We start from the raw sequence: 13,938 nt of genomic DNA, 5'->3' as shown, positions 1-13,938 counted from the left end.
AGAGTTAGTTGTACAGTGGTTAGATTTGTTCAACTTTTGGATAAGCCTTTGGGGATGTTGGGGTTAGATTAGTGGCTTTGGTTTTTTGTTTTTGACCTTCACCCAGTACAGTAAAGTGGGAAACCTTGTGGCCATCTTCTTTTTCATATTTTCCCACCTTTTAGTTTTTGTGTGCACATGTTAAGCTTTGTAGTGTTGCCAAATACTTTGTGTCAGCCTGACTCCTTAGTAGTATATGGATCTAAACCAAATTTATTGTTGAAAATTTCAGTTTATGAGTACCATTCAGTAGCCCTTAGTCGTATGTATGAATAAGGGATGTGTAGTTTTATAGAAAGGATTTTCATTTTTGGTTCAGTTTGTGACCTGTGAGGAATATCCTTAGAGCTGCTGATGTAAATTTGGAGAATCCTCGAGTTAGAAAAGTAGGGATAAGAAAACTTGTCTACCTTCTCCATGTCCTTTGATGGGGCCAAAAAGGAAAAAGAAGAGTGGTGGTGGTTGGTGTAGTTTGTCTTTTCAGTCTTACGGGAAACAATGTTCCATGGGTGGTCCTTTGTAAGCCTATGGAGGATTTTCTGATTGGCTTTCAAGACTTGATCCTGCATCTGTGAGCTGATCCAGCATGCCAAGGTAGGCAATAGGAGTGTGAGCATGACATTGGTTTATTAAAGGAGTGGCCCTGCCACCCAGACCTTCAGCCCTCTGTGCCACCTTCTTGCAGCCTCTGTACAACTTCTGGTCATTACCTGGGGTGGATAAGGAATTGGGAATTGCAGGCTGGTGCCTTTCTGGGTTAGGACTTTGGAAGTGGAAGAGGGAAGTGTTAAGGACTGACAAATGAATTTCAGCTCATTTGGCACTGAATTAGATCCCACTGGACCCAGGAGAAATCTGTTCTTGGTTATGGATAGGAAAATTAGAACCTCCCAAGGCAAGGGAAGGGTGGCCATAGAAAATGAAGGGCAAGTTACTCCCTTGTAGCAGAGAATGGGATTCCCTATCGACAGTAGTATGCTGGTAAACTGGCTGGCAGGGTGAAGGAAGCCATGACTTTTTGCAGTTGCCCAATTTCTACAGTTTTAAACTTACCAAGGCCACCTGCTTAAACAATTTCCTAATATGTAACAGTTGGCTCTTGCAAGCCATACAAGCTTGCGCCAGCACACTGCTGCAGACTTCCCTCAAGTATTTGAATTCCCATTATGTGCTCAGGTATATGCTGTGTGGCAGGAGATGCTGAAACAGTGTTTATTCTGAAGAGCTTTGTCATTTAATTGACAGGCAAGAAGCTGGAGAAACATCGACAGAATACAGTCGTGTGGCATGAATTGAATATAGCGGTCCAGAGTGAGAAGTTGAGTGCTGGAAAGATCATGAAAAGGGGAGCATATATAAGCTAGGCTTGAAGGATAACGATAATAGCTAACACGTGGTCATAGCAGTTCCAGACTCTGTACTAAGCATCATGCATACATTATTTATATTAATCTTCAGAAATAGATACTATCCCCCAGTTTACACCTGAGGAACCTGAAGTTTAGTGAGGTTAAGTATTTGCCCAAGTTATATAGATATGACATCAATTTAGTGTTGTAGTATGTCATTATTGTGGCTAGGAAGGAATAAGGCCAGTATTTGGAGCCTGGTCACTTCACTGCAGAACCCACACTCTTGCCCACTGCATCAGATTGCAACTGAATATAAAAAGGGGGGCTTTTCAAAGAGAGGAAAAAAGTCTAACAACAGTCCAAGGTTCGAGATTAGGTAGGAATCAGAATATTTGAGTTCTAGTCTTCATTTCACTTAACCATATATGTGGCCTTAGCCAAACCACATCTTCCCTCTATGCCTTGGATTGAGGGACTTGAATTAGATGGCCACTCAGTTCTTTTTTATTTCTGACATATTGTGAATTTTAAGTTATAAAAATGGGAATGAGTATGCCTTTCTTAAGAGACACTGAGAGAATGTGCCCTGCTGGGGCACATTGAGGTTGGCAGAGGGAGTAAACAGAAGAAAACAAACTATAAAGGGTGACTCCTAAGTGGTAGAAAGCAGAGGCAGAAAAATGTTGGAGCTATAGACTCAGCTGTTCCATTCGCAACACCTGACTAGCCCCAAATGGAAGGGTCAGGGGGTGGGGACATAACAGAGAAGATAAATTGGTGTTTTGTGTTGGGTGTTCCTAGAAAGCCTACTTCTCTCAGTGTCTCAGTAGCAGGTCAGAGCTAGATTTGGGTCATTTCTGAGGATCCTTGAGTATCACTCCTTTCCTAGCATTCATAAATCTAACAGATATCAATAGAGCACCTGCTGTGTTCCAGGCGTTGGCACAGAAGCAAGACTAATCTGGTCCCTCTGCTTGTTGAAGTTACAGTCCAAGAGGAGAAATACATAATAAGCAAGTTACACATTTTGATAGGATTATAAGAATTGGGGTTTTGTTGGATTAGAGTCAGGGAATGTCTGTGACTTCAACATAACAGATAGGAGGGGACTGAGAGTGGAAATGGTAAAACCAGTTAGACTGTTAGAGACATCGAGCCAAGATGTGCTCGGTGATGAAAGAGTGCACAAATATCACAAAAATTAATGACAAATTTTTTTTATTGACTCAAATGTGATATTTAATATGGTTCTGGAAGATTTTGGTCCTAAAAAGGAGGTTGAAAGTCCATGGGGTTAATTATAATGGCAGTATATGAAAAATACATGAGTCTGGTTTAAAGTAGGTAGTTGTTCAAGAGATGTAGGACAGAAGAGTGACATGAACAGTTTTAATCACAGATTTCTAAGCAGAGATAGGCTTACAGGTAGATTTCAAAGGAGATTAAACATGTTTTGGAAGAGATTAATAATCCCGTGGTTTATAGATCATTTAAAGGAAATTTTGCTCAAAGGATAGAAAACTACAGATGGAAAAGATTTGTTTATAAAGAGTTGTGATTCCAATGAGAAAGAAAAGGAGACAAATCTGTGAACAAAACTGCTTGCACAGGAAGCTCTGACCTCAGAATGGAAGCCAGGCCACCTTAGGGGCTTCACATCAGTGAGAGTTCAGCCCCTTATGCTACTGAGGCACACATGAGCCCACAACAGTATGGCTGGGGTTTGATTCTGGGTTCAAAAAACTGAAAAAGGATTTAGTCCAGGAAAAGTGGTGTAATGGTAATGATTAGGAAGGAATAGTCCACCAGAAATTGAGGCCTACACAGGAAGATGATAATCGTAGCCCACTACACGTGTTTGGCCCAGACCAAGGGCATCTCTTTTGGGGACATTTGAGAAGTCGTGGAGTGAGAAGACAGCAGCTCCAGTTGTTGCCTGTAATCTTACCACCCCAAATAATCACTGCTAATGCTTTTGTCATTCACAACAACCTCTTACCAGGGGGAGGACCTGTAGTTCTCCAATTAAAAATTTCCCTAGCTGGGTGCGGTGGCTCATGCCTGTAATCCCAGCACTTTGGGAGGCCAAGGCGGGCGGATCACTTCAGGTCAGGAGTTCAATACCAGTCTGGCCAACATGGTGAAACCCTGTCTCTACAAAAATATGAAAATTAGCCGGGCATGATGGCAGGTGCCTGTAATCCCAGCTACTCTGGAGGCTGTAGTGGGAGAATCGCTGGAACCCAGGAGGCGGAGGTTACTATGAGCCGAGATGGTGCCATTGCACTCCAGCCTGGGCAACAGAGTGAGACTCTGTCTAAAAAAAAAATAATAGTTTCCCCAACATTTTATTATGAAAATTTTCAACATGTAGCAAAGTTGAAAAAAATTATACCCATATATCCGCCATTTCAGATCCTACAACTTAAAATCTTGTTTTATCACATTTCTTCAACAACTCCTTTTATTTTTTGGTGGATTTCAAAAAAGTTTCAGTCATCGGTACACTTGTAAACATTTCAACATGCCTTAACTTTAGTGCAACATTTGTTTATGGGTTGTTGGGGTTTTGTTTTTTTTTTTTTTTTTTGTAAAATTTTACAATCAGATGTGTACACTCAGTGTTCCTTTAGATGGAAGTGGCAAATGCACACACTCCTGTGACCCACATTCTTAGAATGCTAAGAACGTTTCCCTTTCCACTGGGAGCTCTCTGCCTCTGCTCAGTTAATACCTGCCCTTCCCCTGGGGGAGAAGGGAGGACAACCAGTGTTCTGAATATTTACATCACAGATTCGTTTTGCCTGTTCTGAAACTTCATAAATGGAATCTGTTTACTTTATTCTTCATTTTTATTCATGTTACAGATACTAATAGATTTTTTTGTTGCTGAATAGTTTTCTATAAACATCACAATTGGTTCTCATATTGATGAATACCTGGGCTGTTCCAAGTTTTTGGCTATTGTGAATAAAGCTGCTGTGAACATTCTTATACAAATCTTTGTGGACATAATGTTTCCATTTCTTTTGGCTAAAAATGTAGGAGTGGAATCGCTCTTGGGCTAGGTGTTTGTTAGGTTTTTTGATAAGCTGCCAGACTGTTTTCCAAAGTGGTACATTTAATGCTTTCACTAACAATATATGAGAGTTCCATATCCTTGCCAGCATTTGGTGGTGGTGGTCTTTTTAATTATACTTTTAGCCATTGTGGTGGGTATGTAACAGTATCTCATTGTGGTTTTATTTTTCATTTCCCTGATAATTAACGCTGTGGATCACTTTGCTTATTTCTGATTCACATATTTTCCTTTATGAAGTGCCTGATCAAATCTTTTGCCCATTTTAATTGACTATCATTTAATATTGAGTTGTAGGAGTCCTGCATTTAAATTTCAAAGTTGAACTGTACAAGATCAGGATAGGGGAGATAGATTTATTGTTACACATCACTTCAAGGCCTGAAGTGTGACTTGAGCAAAAGCACATTCACCATTTGTTCAGCAAATGGTTATTAGTACCAGCTATATACTAAGTACTAATACTAGTGATACAGAGATAATATCCAGCCCTAGTTCAAGGACCCCATGGTTTACAGGGTAGACAGACAAAAGTAAAAATTATGGTGTGGCTTCAATGTTAAGTCAGTCACTAAATACTTACTGATGAGTATCTACTGTAGGATAGATAGATACTGCTGTGGGTCCTGGAGCTAGCCAGAGTTCCTACTCTAGTATAGCTTATTTTCTGTAGTGTATAAGGAGGGAGACAGAGTGCAAAAGCCCTGAGGTGGTAAATAAGGTTGGTGTTAGGTATATGTGGATCAGAAAGGCCAACCTGGCTGGAGGATAGTTGAGTGGCTAGATGATTAGTTAGGCAAGGGTAAGGTCTTGCAGGGCCTTGAAGACCATGGTAAGAACTTTGGGTTTTATCTTAAGTGTTTTGGAAAGGCATTCCAGAGTTTTCAGTGGAAAAATGACATGATCAGGTTTCTGTTTGGCTAATAAACCCAGAAATGTGTGTGTGTGGTCGCAGAAACACTGATGAGGAAACATCGCAGTCATCCAGAGCAGAGACAAGAAAATCCTTCTTGGGGAAAACAGGCAAGGATTCATAAAGGAATAATGTCATATTAGAACCATGGATGACAGGACATTTGCTAGGCAGGAAAGTCAGGCATGTGTGTTAGATGAACCAGAAATAACTTTGGATGACTAGTTGGGTGGGTGGGTGAGTGAGTGGCAGGAGGTAGAGCTGATGGCAAACTGGGAAGAGCTTTGAAGGTTGATCTAGGGATGCAGGGTTACCAAATTGCAAAACTACCAAATTCTATGTAGGTATGTCCTTTGGAGTTGTGCAGCAAGGTAGCTTTGCTAGGGAGTTTGGCTCCGAACCTAAAGGCAGCTATACGGGGCTTTTACTTAGGATAGAGACTGGAAGCTGGCGTCTGGGATGACCAGGTGGAGCAGTGCTAGGACAGAAACCAAGCAGGACGCAAGAGACTAATAAGGCCTGAAGTTAGGTAGGGGTTGTTGAACTGGAAGTGGAGGCTTTGGGCTTAGAATGAACAGTCAAGAAGATTTGAGGTGTGGATTGGGGGGGAAAGCTAATGAGGCCTTTTTATTTATTTTGCTTGTTTTGTTTTTGTTTTTTATTTCATATAAGGCCTTTTAAGAAATACAAAACAGTATAAAATATTGAAACAATACAGAAGTATGGAGTTCACAAAATTCTTATCTTCCACTCCTTTGAGCTACCTAAAACATTTGGTGTATCTTCCATTTTTCTGTGTGTGTATTTATTTATTTTATGTTTGTATTCAAATCTGTTTTAAAGATACACCTACAATTGAAGTTTAAAATGGAAGTTTACAATTGAAGTAAAAAATGGTCATACTCTTCTTCTTCTTCTTCTTATTTGAGATGGAGTCTTGTGTACAGTGCCATGATCTCGGCTCACTGCAACCTCCAACTCCCAGGTTCAAGTGATTCTCCTGGCTCCCGAGTAGCTGGGACTACAGGTGTGCACCACCACACCCAGCTGATATTTGTATTTTTGGTAGAGACTGGGTTTCACCACGTTGGCCACGCTGGTCTTGAACTGACCTCAAGTGATCTGCCTACCTCGGCGTCCCAAAACGCTGGGATTACAACAGTGAGCCACTGCGCCCGGCCTATTTTTGATTTTTTCATAGGATACCAATATAATATAGTTCTGGCTTGTTTTTTAGCCACTATTCAGCATTCCGTTGTTCAGATGTATCATATTTAGTTGATAGACCTTTAAGCTGCCTTAGATTTTTCACTATTTCCAGCATTAGTGAAATGAGCATTCTTTTTTATTTGTCTCTGTACTATGTAAACACTGCCTGGGAGAGCATGTGAGGTGACATGCATGGAGTTCAGATTGTGACTTGGGGGAAGCTGTGATCCTGATCCCTTGAGGGAGCATGTATTCTGCTCTGGGTCTGTCCTTGGGGAACCCCCAAGGGAGTGATCAGGATGGTCAGAAGTCTGCAGGCCACATTCTAGGGGCAACAGCCAAAAGAACTGCGGCTGTTTCTCCAGATTTCAGCTGGGACTGTTCACAGCTTCCAGGTATCAGATGAGTTCTCATAGGGAGATAGGGTAAGGCCTTCCCATGGAGCCCTAGGCTGGGGAAGAACTACCAGGTAGAAGTAAGAATTCCACAGAGTTAGGTCAGTTTGGGTAGGATTTGTATGGACCTAGACTTCTGATGATTGGATTGTAAGACTGGGTTTTCTATCACTGGGAGTGTTCATGCAGGGGCCAGGGTGCTGTGGAGGGGCAGTATGTGAAGCAAGTTGAACTCTGAAGCATTCCAACTTTGATAACAGCACTCCAGATGGAAACTATGAGGGACCAAGATGAGGTGCTGTGGGCTGCGAGGGAGGAGCGATTGACTGAGGATCAGTATAGGGGAGGGCTGACGCTGGAGGCATCTCAGGGTATAGCTCTGGGAAACATGGAATGCTGAGTGAAGCTCAGGGAAAGATCTGACCTCGTGTGCACTGCTGGTGGAGTGGTCTTCAGGTATATGGGCCAAGGGGGACACAGGGATAACAAGAGGTCTGAGGGTGATTGTTATGGTGGCTGCAGGAGGACGGAATTACCCAGGTGTTGTCGTGGTGATCCATGCAAGAAAATAATGTTCCCAGCAGAGGGAAGGGGTGAATCAGAGAAGCTTGGTGCTGCCTGATTACAAGGGCGAGACATCAGTTAGTTTGGAGCTGGCTGGGCAGGGAGCTGGGGCTGGAGATGAACTTTCAGATTTCATTCTGCAAATACGTATTGTCTAGGTGCTTGGGATAGAGCAATAAACAGAACAGCTAAATATTCCTTTCTCACAGAATTTATATTCTAGTGGGGGAAACAGTATATACATGTATATAATGTTAGACATTGAGAAAAAGCAAAAAAGGGGTATGCAATGCCAGAGGCAGTGGGGTTGAAATTTTAGAGGGGCTAAAAGGGAGAGCCTTTATATATATATGTATATATAAAACAGGGAAGATTATTTTGAGTAAAGACTTGTGGGGAAAGGGAGCAGTGAGCCATGTGGATATAATGCAGAGAAAGAACACATTCCAGGTACTGCAAAGTGTTTGGGGTAGAAACAAACTTGGCTGGCTGGGTGTGGTGGCACACACTATCATGCCAGGACTTTGGGAGGCTGAGGTGGGTGGATTGCTTGATCCGAGGAGTTGCCCAGCAGCCTGGGCAACATAGTGAGACCCTGTCTCTACAAAAAAAAAAAAAAAAAAAAATAGCTGGGTGTGGTGGTGCACACCTGTAGTCCCAGCTACTTGGGAGGCTGAGGTGGGAGGGATCGCTTGAACCCAAGGGGCAGAGGTTGCGGTGAGCTGAGATCTCACCACTGCACTTCAGCCTGGGTGACAGTGAGACTCTGTCTCACGAAAGAAGGAACAAACAAACTTGGCTTATTTGAGGAGTGACAAAGTGGCTGAAATGGAGTGAGCAAGAGAGATGATATTACGAGATCAGGTTAAAGAAATCTGGACCTTCCAGGACCTTATAGGCCATGGTATAGTTTGGACTTTTTTTCTTTTCTTTTCTTTTTGGAAATGGAGTCTAGCTTTGTTGCCCAGGCTGGAGTACGGTGGCGCGATCTCAGCTTACTTCAACCTCCACCCACCAGGTTCAAGCGATTCTCCTGCCTCAGCCTCCCAAGGTGCTAGGATTACAGGCGCCCACCACCATACCAGCTAATTTTTTTTATTTTTAGTAGAGACAGGGTTTCACCATGTTGGTCAGGCTGGTCTCAAACTCCTGACCTCAAGTGAGCCACCATATCTGGCCAAGTTTGGAGTTTTTCTAAGCTCAGTGGGAAATGGGAAATACTAGAGGGTTCAGGCAGAGGCGTGATATGACCTCACTTTTTTTTGTGTGTGTGACAGAGTCAACCTCGGTCCCCCAGGCTGGAGTGCAGTGGTGCCATCTCGGCTCACTGCAAGCTCTGCCTCCCGGATTCACGCCATTCTCCTGCCTCAGCCTCCCGAGTAGCTGGGACTACAGGCGCCCGCCACCACACCTGGCTAATTGTTTGTATTTTTAGTAGAGACAGGGTCTCACCATGTTAGCCAGGATGGTCTTGATCTCCTGACCTCGTGATCCGCCCACCTTGGCCTCCCAAGGTGCTGGGATTACAGGCTTGAGCCACCATCCCCGGCCTTTTTTTTTTTGAGACGGAATCTTGCTCTTGTTGCCCAGGCTGGAGTACAGTGGCACAATCTCGGCTCACTGCAACCTCCACCTCCTGGGTTCAAGCAATTCTCCTGCCTCAGCCTCCTGAGTAGCCAGGATTATAGGCACACGCCAACATGCCTGGCTAATTTTTGTATTTTTTTTTTTTTTTAGTAGAGACGGGGTTTCACCATGTTGGCCAGGCTGGTCTCAAACTCCTGACCTCAAGTGATCTGCCCACCTTGGCCTCCCAAAGTGCCAGGATTACAGGCATGAGCCACCGTGTCCGGCCTCACTTATGTTTTAATAGGATCGCCCTGATTGCTGTATTTAGAATAGCCTGTTGGGGTGGAGATGGGGGAATGGAGGTGGAGACAGCATAGAATAAGGGAGACCAGTTGAAGAGGCTAATGCTGTAAGCCAGGTGAGAAACAGTGATGGCCTAGATTGGGCAGCAGCAGTGGAAATAGTGAGGAGTTGAACATTAGCAGTAGAGGTGAGGAGAATTAGTAGGGGGATCATAACTCCACCACAAGAGTTAGGTCCCCAGGGTTAGTGAGAAATTATTGGAAGAAGATAATTTGTGGAGGATATTATCTGGATCATAGTTATATTTGGGGTTATGTTAGGATCAGAACTTGGATTAGGGTCTGGCCTGGGGCCAGTAAGGGGGTCAGAAAGATTTATTGGTCTTTGCAAAGACCAAGATTAGAGTCTGGGTTTGGACAGCCCTATTGGGATTAAGACAAATTTTAGGGTGAGGATAGTTTGGGGTCAGAGTTGTAGATGGAGGCTAGTACCCCTTTTCAATATCTTCAGACCAGGGTTGGTTGTATCTGCCATCTTCTGTGCCAGTGAGCTCACCTAGGGGTGGAGGGGTTTGGAGGCTATAAGGCCTTCTCTTCCTTGGGTGTCACGGGGGTGGACGTATGCTCAGCCCTGCCTGGGTGATGCCTGCTGGCCTTCCCAAGCTGGGACCTGTAGTCGGGGAAGGGGAGAGAAGGCTCCCTGGTGCTTGACCCAGCTCCTTTTCCCTCAGATGGCCCACTGCGTGACCTTGGTTCAGCTGTCCATTTCCTGTGACCATCTCATTGACAAGGACATCGGCTCCAAGTCTGACCCACTCTGCGTCCTTTTACAGGATGTGGGAGGGGGCAGCTGGGCTGAGGTGAGGCAGATTATGGAGGTTAAGGTTGTGGAGGGAGGCTAGGATTGTGTTTTGGGGTGGAGGCTGTGACTGTGATGCTTACTGGCCTCTGCCCACAGCTTGGCCGGACTGAACGGGTGCGGAACTGCTCAAGCCCTGAGTTCTCCAAGACTCTGCAGCTTGAGTACCGCTTTGAGACAGTCCAGAAGCTACGCTTTGGAATCTATGACATAGACAACAAGACGCCAGAGCTGAGGGATGATGACTTCCTAGGGGGTGCTGAGTGTTCCCTAGGACAGGTATGTAGGGCTGGGGATTAGGATCCTTCAGATGCAGGTCTGTGAGACAACCTAGCCTGCCTGGAGGTAGGGGGCAAGCAGGACCTAACCCTGCCTGTTATCCTGAAACTCCCTTCCCTGCTTTTCCCCAGATTGTGTCCAGCCAGGTACTGACTCTCCCCTTGATGCTGAAGCCTGGAAAACCTGCTGGGCGGGGGACCATCACGGTAAGGAACCCAGCAAGTGTTGGGGAGGGACTTAACATCAATGAATTCATGAGGTGATGTAGTCTCCCCTACCTAGGTCTCAGCTCAGGAATTAAAGGACAATCGTGTAGTAACCATGGAGGTAGAGGCCAGAAACCTAGATAAGAAGGTGTGTCTGGAAGTAGGCCCTGGTAATCCAAGAGTTAAGGGGCCAAGGATGGTGTATGGGGGATGGGGGTGTGGACAGAGGGATGGCATAGTGGTTGTTTGTTCCTGAGTCTTGTAACTGGGGTCTCGCATTGGCAGGACTTCCTGGGAAAATCAGATCCATTTCTGGAGTTCTTCCGCCAGGGTGATGGGAAATGGCACCTGGTGTACAGATCTGAGGTATGAGACCCCTGGGATTGGGTGGGCTGGGGTAGGAGATAATCTCCTGGGGCCTGTGACTAGCAAGGTTTGGAACTCAGAAAGAGACTGCAGGTGGGTAGAGAAGTGTGGCAGCTCCTCAAGGGCCATGCCAGAGCTCACTGGAGGCCTTGGCCTCCACCTTCAGGTCATCAAGAACAACCTGAACCCTACATGGAAGCGTTTCTCAGTCCCCGTTCAGCATTTCTGTGGTGGGAACCCCAGCACACCCATCCAGGTGAGGAGCTTGCCCCCTAAGTGGACTGCGCTGGAGAAGAGAACCTGGGGAGGGACTTATTCTCATCTGCCACCTGGCTTGTTTATGTCCACACACACCTTTCCCTCAGGTGCGATGCTCCGATTATGACAGTGACGGGTCACATGATCTCATCGGTACCTTCCACACCAGCTTGGCCCAGCTGCAGGCAGTCCCGGTGAGTGCTGGTCTTGCCAGGGGTGTGGAAATGGGCCTAGATAGCTGAAGCTTGTGGGAGAGAGGAAGGAGAAGGCAGCTCGAGTCCTTGACTGATGCTCTGAGAATTTCCTACCCTAATTTTTCTGTCCTCACCAGGCTGAGTTTGAATGCATCCACCCTGAGAAGCAGCAGAAAAAGAAAAGCTACAAGAACTCTGGAACTATCCGTGTCAAGATTTGTCGGGTGAGACAAAAGCCCATGTAACCAAGGCTCTGATTCCTGAGCTCCATGACACCAACTGCTATCACCCCAGGCATGACCCTGGTTTCATTTGCAGGTAGAAACAGAGTACTCCTTTCTGGACTATGTGATGGGAGGCTGTCAGATCAACTTCACTGTAAGTTACTTTACCAAGGGCAAGAGAACAGGTCTGGGGCTCAGGGTGGCCTTTAGCTGCCTTCCTCACCTCCTCCCAGGTGGGCGTGGACTTCACTGGCTCCAATGGAGACCCCTCCTCACCTGACTCCCTACACTACCTGAGTCCAGCAGGGGTCAATGAGTACCTGATGGCACTGTGGAGTGTGGGCAGCGTGGTTCAGGACTATGACTCGTGAGTACCTGCTTCTCTGGGCTATACCCGCTCCCTGCAGATGCTTCAGCCTCTGAGCTTACAGTCCCCTCACTGCCTCTTGCCCAATACACTGTCCTCCCACAGAGACAAGCTGTTCCCTGCATTTGGATTTGGGGCCCAGGTTCCCCCTGACTGGCAGGTGAGCTCCCTCTCTTTCTGCCACTCCTGTTTTCAGTTTCAGGGTCCTGATTTTGGGGGATGTGGTAAATTTACTTGCTACTTGGCACTCAGCTTTAAGAGGAGATGCAGGGATGGATTCCTGCAGGCACGTAGACAGCAAGTGCTCAGGACTCCATAGCTCCTATAGGAATCTTGGCACACTCCAGTGTCCTTTTTCATTCTTAGCAGAGGTCATGGGGAAAGAACCTCATTTTCATTCTTGTCTCCAGGTCTCGCATGAATTTGCCTTGAATTTCAACCCCAGTAACCCCTACTGTGCAGGTAAGTTTCCCCATCCACCCTGAGGCAGGTCTGTCCACACAAAGAGGGGCAAGCCTGCATGAGTAAAAGGGAGAGTGGGGGCAGATACCTGCCTTCGTTGTCCAGAGGGTGGATTTTATTTAATTTTAGTTTAATTTATTTTTTGAGAAAGAGTCTTGGTCTGTCACCCAGGCTGGAGTGCGGTGGCGCAATCTTGGCTCACTTGCAACCTCTGCCTACTGGGTTCGAGCAATTCTTCTGCCTCAGCCTCCCAAGTAGCTGGGACTACAGTCGCTTGCCACCATGCCTGGCTAATTTTTGTATGTTTAGTAGAGACGGGGTTTTGCCATGTTGGCCAGGGTGGTCTTGAATTCCTGATCTCAGGTGATTCACCTGCCTTGGCCTCCCAAAGTGCTGGGATTACAGGTATTGAGCCACAGCGCCTGACCCAGAGGGTGGATTTTAGAGCTAGGCCTCTGGAATCAAATCATCATGCCAGGCCAGGAGTGGTGGCTCACGCCCGTAATCCTAGCACTCAGTTGCGAGGCCAAGGTGGGTGGATCGCTTGAGCCCAGGAATTTGAGACTAGCTTGGGAAACATGGCAAAACCCCATCTCTACTAAAATTACAAAAATTAGCCAAGCATGATGGCAGGCGTCTATAGTTCTAGCTACTCAGGAGGCTGAGGTGGGAGGATCACCTGAGCCCAGGAGGTTGAGGTTGTGGTGAGCCATGATCATGATCATGCCACTATACTCCAGCCTGGGTGATAGAGTGAGAACCTATCTCAAAAAAAAAAAAAAAAAAAAAAAAAAATTATGCCACATGACTTGGGGCAGGTTGCTTAATCTCTGTGTGCTTTGGTTTCATAAGACTAGACATAGGAAATTGAGTACTCAAGGAGAGGATACAAGTAAAGCAGTAAGCCTGGTACTTATTAAGTGTTCTCCGAAAAATGGTATCTGTTATATTATCGTTATTATCTTTGCCTAGAAGCTAACAGGTACTTATTTGAGCATCAGTGGAAGCCTTGTTTACCTCCTTGCAGGGTGCATTTTGCCAGAGTCCACCAAGCCCTTTTGTTTAGGGCCAAACCTTTTGACTCCCCAGTACCCCCAAGTGGGCACAAGCTGAAGTGGAAAATCTGACCTGACCTGATCTGATCTGGGTTTTAAAATTTTAATTTTGTATTTCAACATAAGTTCAGACTTAGAGAAAAGTTGCAAGAATAGTCATAGGAGCTCAGTCCCTTGGAACTCAGGGGTCAGGGCCTGAGTTCACAGGGGCTCTTCACCTTTATCCCAATTACCCTAACATAACAT

At 45.6% G+C, this 13,938-nt stretch overlaps 1 protein-coding gene across 13 annotated transcripts in view; it reads left to right on the top strand.

Moving 5' to 3' along the window:
• RBM12 (RNA binding motif protein 12) overlaps positions 1-13,938 on the top strand; it is a 39,005-nt gene that overhangs the window by 21,959 nt on the left and 3,108 nt on the right. For 10 of the 13 annotated variants that reach the window (XM_054674210.2, XM_024352001.2, XM_024352000.3 and 7 more), the window contains 12 exons: positions 10,154-10,282; positions 10,381-10,560; positions 10,692-10,766; positions 10,843-10,914; positions 11,052-11,132; positions 11,299-11,388; positions 11,498-11,584; positions 11,722-11,808; positions 11,903-11,962; positions 12,042-12,175; positions 12,281-12,335; positions 12,586-12,637. In XM_054674210.2, coding sequence (XP_054530185.1) covers positions 10,154-10,282; positions 10,381-10,560; positions 10,692-10,766; positions 10,843-10,914; positions 11,052-11,132; positions 11,299-11,388; positions 11,498-11,584; positions 11,722-11,808; positions 11,903-11,962; positions 12,042-12,175; positions 12,281-12,335; positions 12,586-12,637 — 1,102 coding nt within the window. Of the gene's footprint in view, positions 1-6,312; positions 6,411-10,153; positions 10,283-10,380; positions 10,561-10,691; positions 10,767-10,842; positions 10,915-11,051; positions 11,133-11,298; positions 11,389-11,497; positions 11,585-11,721; positions 11,809-11,902; positions 11,963-12,041; positions 12,176-12,280; positions 12,336-12,585; positions 12,638-13,938 lie in introns of those variants that run through there. The other 3 variants (XM_063802402.1, XM_024352002.3, XM_054674209.2) reach the window with 2 other exon arrangements.

Source organism: Pan troglodytes, chromosome 21, assembly GCF_028858775.2.
Source record: "Pan troglodytes isolate AG18354 chromosome 21, NHGRI_mPanTro3-v2.0_pri, whole genome shotgun sequence".
Lineage (NCBI taxonomy): Eukaryota > Metazoa > Chordata > Mammalia > Primates > Hominidae > Pan > Pan troglodytes.
Note: the sequence above shows the minus strand (reverse complement) of the source record. Positions and strands in the feature narration are given on the sequence as shown.